This window comes from Propithecus coquereli, unplaced genomic scaffold (genome assembly GCF_000956105.1).
Source record: "Propithecus coquereli isolate 6110/MARCELLA unplaced genomic scaffold, Pcoq_1.0 Scaffold142, whole genome shotgun sequence".
Classification (NCBI taxonomy): Eukaryota; Metazoa; Chordata; class Mammalia; order Primates; family Indriidae; genus Propithecus; species Propithecus coquereli.
The window spans coordinates 7,445,198-7,453,637 of NW_012138525.1; the positions used below are offsets into that span (position 1 = coordinate 7,445,198).

The window sequence follows — 8,440 nt, forward strand, 5'->3', positions numbered from 1 at the left end:
GCTGCTGGACCAGTGGGACCAGCGCACGGAGCGGATGTTACCTCCCATTGGTCGCTGTTAGGTTCGACCAGCCACCAATGAGTCCGCCCGGGGTTCGTAGAGGTGACGTCAGCTGCGGAAGGTGCCGCTTCGAATCGGCGGCGGCCAGCTTGGTGGCATGGGCCAATCAGCGGCCTCCAACGAGCAGCGCCTTCACCAATCGGCGGCCTCCACGACGGGTCTGGGGGGAGGGTATATAAGCCGAGTCGGCGACGGCGCGGTAGACGCCGGCCAAGACAGCACAGACCAGACTGACTAAGGTTTTTCGCGAGGGTAAGGGGTAAACGCCGCGGCCTGCCTTTCAGAACTGCCCTGTGCCTTGTTCGTGGCTCCGGGCCCCTGCCGCCCTCACACCGGTAACCTCGCTACGCTCCCGTGCTGCGGCCTGAGGCAGAATTGCCTGCGACGTCCTGCCTGCCTGGTGACCCACTGGCCGGCAAGATGAAGCTCTCCCTGGTGGCTGCGATGCTGCTGCTCCTCGGCGCAGCGCGGGCCGAGGAGGAGGACAAGAAGGAGGACGTGGGCACGGTGGTCGGCATTGACCTGGGGACCACCTACTCCTGGTAAAAGTGGGCCTTGTGGAAGGGGAGAATGGGGCGTGGCTTTCTGGGCTGGCGTGACAAGTGCGGTGCTGATTTCCTTCTGTCGGGTTTTTCCGCCAGCGTCGGGGTGTTCAAGAATGGCCGCGTGGAGATCATCGCCAACGACCAGGGCAACCGCATCACGCCGTCTTATGTGGCCTTCACTCCTGAAGGGGAGCGTCTCATCGGCGATGCCGCCAAGAACCAGCTCACCTCCAACCCTGAGAACACGGTCTTCGACGCCAAACGGCTCATTGGCCGCACGTGGAACGACCCGTCCGTGCAGCAGGACATAAAGTTCTTGCCTTTCAAGGTTCGTCTGGGTTTTTCTCATCCGTATATAGGGTGGGTGAGGTAGTGGGAGTTGTGGAGTTAAGCTGATGAAAAAAAATGTTGAGCCAACAAAAAAGGACATAGCCGTTATGTATGTAATAACTTCTTATTTAATAATTTTAGCATGTTACAAAACTTAACACAGTGCAGTTGACAAAAAAATACTGTCCATGATAGTTTAGGATTAAAATACTGGTTAAAACTGAAGAAGTTTGTCTTATTATGAGACATCTATACTCCACCAGTATTTCTAGTCAATGTGTAGCTCCCAGGGACTAAAACCAAAATATGAAGAAGTGGGTCTTTTTGAAGTTTGAAATGTCATTGCATCTTTGAAAATCATTCTTTAAATTAGGTGGTTGAAAAGAAAACTAAACCATACATTCAAGTTGATGTTGGAGGTGGGCAAACAAAGACATTTGCTCCTGAGGAAATTTCTGCCATGGTTCTCACTAAAATGAAAGAAACTGCTGAGGCTTATCTGGGAAAGAAGGTAAGTATTTCTAGAACAATGTTAAGAGTTTCTTTTTTATCATTACTTTTCTTGGTTGGCTGTTATGTATAGAAGTCTTCACGTTTTTAAAATGTTTAATTTGAACAGCATCCATGTTTGTCAGATTTTTAATTATTTAGAGCTTTACTGTAAACCAACAAAATACTATACAATTTTCGTGTGTTATCACTTAATCCTTGCAATTTCATGGGCATAAAATTACATACATACACTCATCAATAAACTGGCTTAGAAACTAAAGTAATGGTTTGACTGTATTTTAAATAAGGGTTAAACATGTGACAGAATATACTTTTGTTATTCTTTTAGGTTACCCATGCAGTTGTTACTGTACCAGCCTATTTCAATGATGCCCAGCGCCAAGCAACCAAAGATGCTGGAACTATTGCTGGACTGAATGTTATGAGGATCATTAATGAGCCGTAAGTGTGAAATTCAGGGATGTAGCATGTTTGCCAAATAGGTGAGATCTGAGCTGTTGACCAAGCTTTTTCCTTTTGCATTCTCCTAACAGTACAGCAGCTGCTATTGCTTATGGCCTGGATAAGAGGGAGGGGGAGAAAAACATCCTGGTATTTGACCTGGGTGGTGGAACCTTCGATGTGTCTCTTCTCACCATTGACAATGGTGTCTTCGAAGTCGTGGCCACTAATGGAGATACTCATCTGGGTGGAGAAGACTTTGACCAGCGTGTGATGGAACACTTCATCAAGCTATACAAAAAGAAAACAGGCAAAGATGTTAGGAAAGACAATAGAGCTGTGCAGAAACTCCGGCGTGAGGTAGAAAAGGCCAAACGGGCCCTGTCTTCTCAACATCAAGCAAGAATTGAAATCGAGTCCTTCTATGAAGGAGAAGACTTTTCTGAGACCCTAACTCGGGCCAAATTTGAAGAGCTGAACATGGTATGTTCCTTGTTTTCTGCTTTTCTTATGAGATCTCATCAGACTCTCTGAATTTAGCGTGTCGCATTTAGATATTTAGACAACATCTAGGTATAACAGGCATCACAGTAACCATATATCTTATTCCTAGGATCTGTTCCGGTCCACCATGAAGCCTGTCCAGAAAGTGTTGGAGGATTCTGATTTGAAGAAGTCAGATATCGATGAAATTGTTCTTGTTGGTGGCTCTACTCGAATTCCAAAGATTCAACAACTGGTTAAAGAGTTCTTCAATGGCAAGGAGCCATCTCGTGGCATAAATCCAGATGAGGCTGTAGCGTATGGTGCTGCTGTCCAGGCTGGTGTGCTCTCTGGTGATCAAGATACAGGTGGGTCATCACAGAAATCTTTCACAGTGCTTCAGTAGCTTAACAAGACAACCATCATTAGCTTTTGCTTTGGAAAAGAACAGAATATGAGTCACAAGGTCATATAGCTAGTAAAGGGTATAGTGAAGACAAGACCTGGGGCAGTCTCAAGATCCTTAGCCAGCTGTTTAATTCACTGTAAAATGTTTGTGCTTAGAACCTAACCAAATGGCGAGAGGGAAAAGATAAACTTACAGTTTGTGGGAATAACTGGAATTAGAAGTTAACTTGATTATCGACTTACCTTTGCAGGTGATCTGGTATTGCTTGATGTATGTCCCCTTACACTTGGTATTGAAACTGTGGGAGGTGTCATGACCAAACTGATTCCAAGGAACACTGTGGTACCCACCAAGAAGTCTCAAATCTTTTCTACAGCTTCTGATAATCAACCAACTGTTACGATCAAAGTTTATGAAGGTAATTACTTATATATGTTAATATCATGGTATGTTTTAAAAGGACATGGCTTGTTTAATATATTGTATTGAAATGGCTAGGGAAAGAAGTAGCTATTTTCAGATGGGGGTGGTCCTTGACTAGTGTCAAGTTTCATAGAGTTAGTAGTTAATCTAGCTCCTTACCACTCTTTTCCATTAAAAATAACTTCTGAATTGGCTTCTAAAGTACAAGAAAGGGGTTCACAGTGCTTTAAAACATGAAATTCACTGTTAGTCCCAGCTGCTGTCCTTATAGACTATAATACCGTCACTTTCAGCTTGATGAAGTGCCCTTGCCACTTTAGGCCCTAATAGACTGAAATGTAGAGATCTGGATGTACTAATGCTTGTCAATAACAACTAACTAAAGTTTTTCTTCTGTGTGTAACTTCTAGGTGAGCGACCCCTGACCAAAGACAACCACCTTCTGGGTACATTTGATCTGACTGGAATTCCTCCTGCTCCCCGTGGGGTCCCACAGATTGAAGTCACCTTTGAGATAGATGTGAATGGCATTCTTCGAGTGACAGCTGAAGACAAGGGTACAGGGAACAAAAATAAGATCACAATTACCAATGACCAGAATCGCCTGACACCTGAAGAAATTGAAAGGATGGTTAATGATGCTGAGAAGTTTGCTGAGGAAGACAAAAAACTCAAGGAGCGCATTGATACTAGAAATGAGTTGGAAAGTTATGCCTATTCTCTAAAGAATCAGATTGGAGATAAAGAAAAGCTGGGAGGTAAACTTTCCTCTGAAGATAAAGAGACCATGGAAAAAGCTGTAGAAGAAAAGATTGAATGGCTGGAAAGCCACCAAGATGCTGACATTGAAGACTTCAAAGCTAAAAAGAAGGAACTAGAAGAAATTGTTCAGCCAATTATTAGCAAACTCTATGGAAGTGCAGGCCCTCCCCCAGCTGGTGAAGAAGATACAGCAGAAAAAGATGAGTTGTAGACACTGATCTCCTAGTGCTGTAATATTGTAAATACTGGACTCAGGAACTTTCGTTAGGAAAAAATTGAGAGAACTTCAGTCTCGAATGTAATTGGAATCTTCACCTCAGAGTGGAGTTGAAAATGCTATAGCCTAAGTGGCTGTTTACTGCTTTTCATTAGCAGTTGCTCATATGGGGTGGGGGAAGAAGAGGAATTGGCTATCTTAAAAACAGGGTAAAAAAAAAGCTGGGTTAGGGTGTGTGTTCACCTTGAATATGTTCTATTTAACAATTGGGTCATGTGCATCTGGTGTAGGAACTTTTTTCTACCATAAGTGACACCAATAAATGTTTGTTATTTACACTGGTCTAATTTTTGTGAAAAGCTTCTAATTAGATCAATCATCTATTAGGAAGGTTAACTAAAATTTAAGGTTTGATTCTCGTGTGTGCTGCACACTCCTGTTTGAGAGAGGGAAAGGTTTGGAATGTTGGGGTAAGGAAACATTTCTATTCAGCACTTGCAGGGAATTTGCGTAGCCTTAATTAGCCTAAGAAAAGGGGAGAGGAGTTCACCTTAGAGGACACTTGAGTACCCAAGAGAGTTTTCTTTGAGACAGAGTCTTGCTCTGTTGTCCGGGCTAGAGTGCTGTGGTGTCAGCATAGCTAACAGCAACCTCAAACTCTGGGGTCAAGCGATCCTCCTGCCTCAGCCTCCCAAGTAGCTGGGACTATAGGCATGTGCCACCATGCCTGGCTGATTTTTTTTCTATTTTTAGTAGAGATGGGGTCTTACTCTTCGTCAGGCTGATCTCAAACTCCTGAGCTCAAATAATCTTCCCCCCTCAGCCTCCCAGAGTGGTAGGATTACAGGCGTAAGCCACCACCCCCGACTAAGTAGAGTTTTCTTGAACATAACTTGAAATTTCCTATTTCCCCTAATCTTTCTAAAACTGCCTTTATGGTAGCTTTTTATTACTAATGATGTTTATAGTTGCTTGGATTCTCACGAGAATTGGTAGAGTGACCCAATCACCAATGTTAACTTTAGACACTTGGATTTTATAATTTTAGGATGTAAAGATACGTTTTGAACCCTAGCTGTGTCAGAATCTCCATCCCTGAAATACCTCATTAGGGGCACTAGGGTGGGATTTAGGATGGTGACATTGAAACTATACAACTCCACTGTGATTGTGGGTCAAAGGCAGGTTTAAGATTACTTAGATTGGCTTCCTGAGGAAAGGGATGGTCTAGGTGAATAATTAGTATGATCAATAAAGGGCAGGCTCTCTGGTGCTAACATGAAATCCAATACTGCCCAAGGATAGGTATTTTATAGATGGGCAACTGTCTGAAAGGTGAAATTTTTCTTTTCTTTTTTTTTTTCCTGGAGATCACAGTTTTGCTCTGTTGCCCCAGCTAGAGTACAGCGGCATCATCATAGGTCACTGCAGCCTCCAACTCCTGGGCTCAAGCAATGCTCCTGCCTCAGCTTCCCAAGTAGCTGGGACTACAGGCATGCGCCTCCATGCCCTGCCTGGCTAATTTTTCTGTTTTTAGTAGACACAGGGTCTGGCTCTTGCTCAGGCTTGTCTCCTGGGCTCAGGCTATCCTCCCACCTCAGCCTCCCAAAGTGCTAGGATTACAGGTGTGAGCCACTGCGCCTGGCACTTACTGAATATTAAAAAGACTGGCAAATATCCACTCTGATGTCTATAGCTTATGCTGTCTAGCAATTATTCTGCAACATTTTTATTACAAATTTAAATTTTTTTGAGACAGGGTCCCACGCTGTTTCCCTGGCTAGAGTGCAGTGGTGTCATCATAGCTCACAGCAACTTCAAACTCCTGGGCTCAAGTGATCTGCTTCAGCCTCCCAAGTAGCTGGGACTACAGGCATTTACCACCACCGCACCTGACTAATTTTTCTGTTTTTGGCTCTTGCTCAGGCTGGTCTCACTCCTGACCTCAAGCAATCCTCCCACCTCAACCTCCCAAAGTGCTAGGATTACAGGCATGAGCCACCGTGCCCAGCCTTGCAAACTTTTTGTAAACCCTAACTCTACTGTAACCTTTTTATGAGTAGTATTTAATGTGACCAATCACACTTACCTAGGTTGTATTGCTGGTAAAACCCTTTATACTATAATAGAGGTATTTGTACTGAACTATCTAGTTCATTTTTTTACCTTCCAAAGTAGATCAGAGTGGGGATTGGGCAGCTGCAGGGGGAGGATGGGATGGGTAAATTTACACCTAATGGGTGCAGTGTGCAGTCTGGGGGATGGGCATGTGTGTAGCTTTGACTCAGCGATGCAAAGGCAATTTACGTAACCAAAGCATTTGTACCCCCATAATATTTTGAAATTAAAAAAAGTAGATAAGAGCAAGGTGGATATATAGTGCAGAAAATATTTTACAGGTATAAAACAGCTAAGGTTTTACTTTTCTGACAGAATAAAAGTGTAGGTTTTATTAGTCAACTACAGTCACAATACAATCATCATAGATTTCCCCTTCTGTATTCATCCCACCAAACACAAAACAGAGCAACACATCAGTCTGGCTTTCCTCACGTGAGTCACCTCTCTGGGTTACTCCTTTGTTGGCTGAATTCCCTTTCTCAGCTTCACAGTTCAGAGTGACAGAATTTGAATCTTCTTTCTCAGGAGTACACATCACTGGCCATGGAATGACACACATGGAATGGTCCAATCGTCCAGGGGGTAGGAAAGTATCAAACTGAAGCAAGGTCCATTGCTGCTTTTCTATGTTAGGGGAAAAAACAAAGGCTCCATGTTAAATTTCCAGAAATGCTCAGTGATTTACTATATCAGCTGATTTACAGAAAATAAGAGGAAAAAACCTAATGGCAGTGTTACTGCTTTAATTATGTCATTCCCTACAAGTTTAGTTTTCATATCTTTGGATTTAGAATATGGAGCAACAAAACTGAAAAACCAAAGCACTGTGTCACTTTTCAAAGAATGTTTACATTTGTTTAAAGACCCCAGAGTGACACCTGCTCACCTATGTGATATTGATACATCACGTCCAGTGCTCCAGTGGGAGTCATTCCACCGAAGACGTATATGTGTTTCCCCACAGCCACAGCTGAGTGGGCAGCACAGCCTGCTGGAGCAGCCCCAGTGGGGCTTAGCTTCTGCCATTTCATGTCACCTGCCAAGAGAAAGTGTTTTAGCACAACATAGGCCAAAATATGGTTTCAAATTTAGCTATCTACTACAGTGTGCAAACCAGTCACCGAAGGTCATTCACGAAGAGCTCTGAGAGGTAATATGGCAAAGTTAGGTGTGCGTAAGAGTTATGTGGGGGAGCTTAAAATTCTGATTGGGTAGTCCCAGAGGGAGGGAGGGGCTCAGTAATAGAGTATTAGCAAGCGTCCCAGGTGACTCTTATGTAGGTGGTCTTTGGCACATACTGAGAAATGTGATACGACCTTCTTTGGTTGTATCTGCCACCTTTAACTGTTCACTATTAACTTCCAGAAAGTAGGTAAGGTTCTGTGTGTGTGTTTTAAACACTAACAGTTCCTCAGAAAGCAACTTTGTGAGTGCTGGCTAGACATTTTAAAAATTTTGCTCACTTCTCCTAACAGCCCTACGAAATTGCTATTACTTCTGTCTACCCCCTTTCTTCTTACAAATAAGCAAACAGGATTAGAGAGAGAAAAAGATTTGTCTGAATTCCTACAGCTTGTAAGTGGCAGAGCTAGAATTGTATTCAGGTCTAGCTCCAAAGCCTGTTTTCTATACTGTAATGGACCGCCTCAGCACCTACTTCCAACCTATTTTTCAGGGATATTTGCACCTTCTCAAACAAGTATTTATTTATTTATTCATTCATGCATTCATTTATTGACAGTGTCTTGCTCTGTTGCCCAGGCTAGAGAACAATGGTGTGATCATAGCTCACTGCAACCTTGAATTTCTGGGTTCAAGGGATCTTCCTGCCTCAGCCTCCCAAGTAGTTGAGACTACAGGTTCAAGCCACCATGCCTGGCTAATTTTTTAAATTATTTTTAGAGATGGGGTCTTTCTATGTTACCCAGGCTGGTCTTGAACTCCTGGCCTCAAATGATCCTCCCACCTCAGCCTCCTGAATTGCTGGGATTATAGGCGAGGACCATTGCCTATATAAGCATTTAAATGAGGCAGGACATCACTGGATTTTAGGTTTAGAGAACTATTTGTGTAGACAGGAAAAATAGCCAGGAAGTAGTTCCTCAGCACAAGAGAAAAGGATTTTATTTTTAAAAA

At 43.3% G+C, this 8,440-nt stretch overlaps 2 protein-coding genes across 4 annotated transcripts in view; one reads left to right on the plus strand and one right to left on the minus strand.

Moving 5' to 3' along the window:
- The first annotated feature begins 250 nt into the window (after positions 1–250).
- HSPA5 (heat shock 70kDa protein 5 (glucose-regulated protein, 78kDa)) lies at positions 251–4,525 on the plus strand. The gene is made up of 8 exons (XM_012639731.1): positions 251–602; positions 702–933; positions 1,309–1,446; positions 1,777–1,889; positions 1,982–2,372; positions 2,503–2,740; positions 3,032–3,199; positions 3,615–4,525. The coding sequence occupies exons 1-8, from the start codon at positions 481–483 to the stop codon at positions 4,175–4,177; spliced, it is 1,965 nt and encodes a 654-aa protein (XP_012495185.1). The 5' UTR covers positions 251–480; the 3' UTR covers positions 4,178–4,525.
- A 2,085-nt stretch (positions 4,526–6,610) lies between these two features.
- The window catches only part of RABEPK (Rab9 effector protein with kelch motifs), a 20,875-nt gene continuing 19,045 nt past the window's right edge, over positions 6,611–8,440 (minus strand). For all 3 annotated transcript variants that reach the window (XM_012639733.1, XM_012639734.1, XM_012639732.1), the window contains exons 7-8: positions 7,191–7,340; positions 6,611–6,928 (exon numbers count right to left, since the gene is read on the minus strand). In XM_012639733.1, coding sequence (XP_012495187.1) covers positions 6,636–6,928; positions 7,191–7,340 — 443 coding nt within the window. In that variant the 3' untranslated portion in view covers positions 6,611–6,635. The remainder of the gene's footprint in view (positions 6,929–7,190; positions 7,341–8,440) is intronic.

Bases quoted from the DNA above. Each gene is read 5' to 3' on its own strand.
- HSPA5 (XM_012639731.1), top strand. From the start codon at position 481: ATGAAGCTCTCCCTGGTGGCTGCGATGCTGCTGCTCCTCGGCGCAGCG. The intron at 1,447-1,776 runs GTAAGTATTTCT...TTATTCTTTTAG, and splicing joins AGGCTTATCTGGGAAAGAAG to GTTACCCATGCAGTTGTTAC. The intron at 2,373-2,502 runs GTATGTTCCTTG...TCTTATTCCTAG, and splicing joins AATTTGAAGAGCTGAACATG to GATCTGTTCCGGTCCACCAT.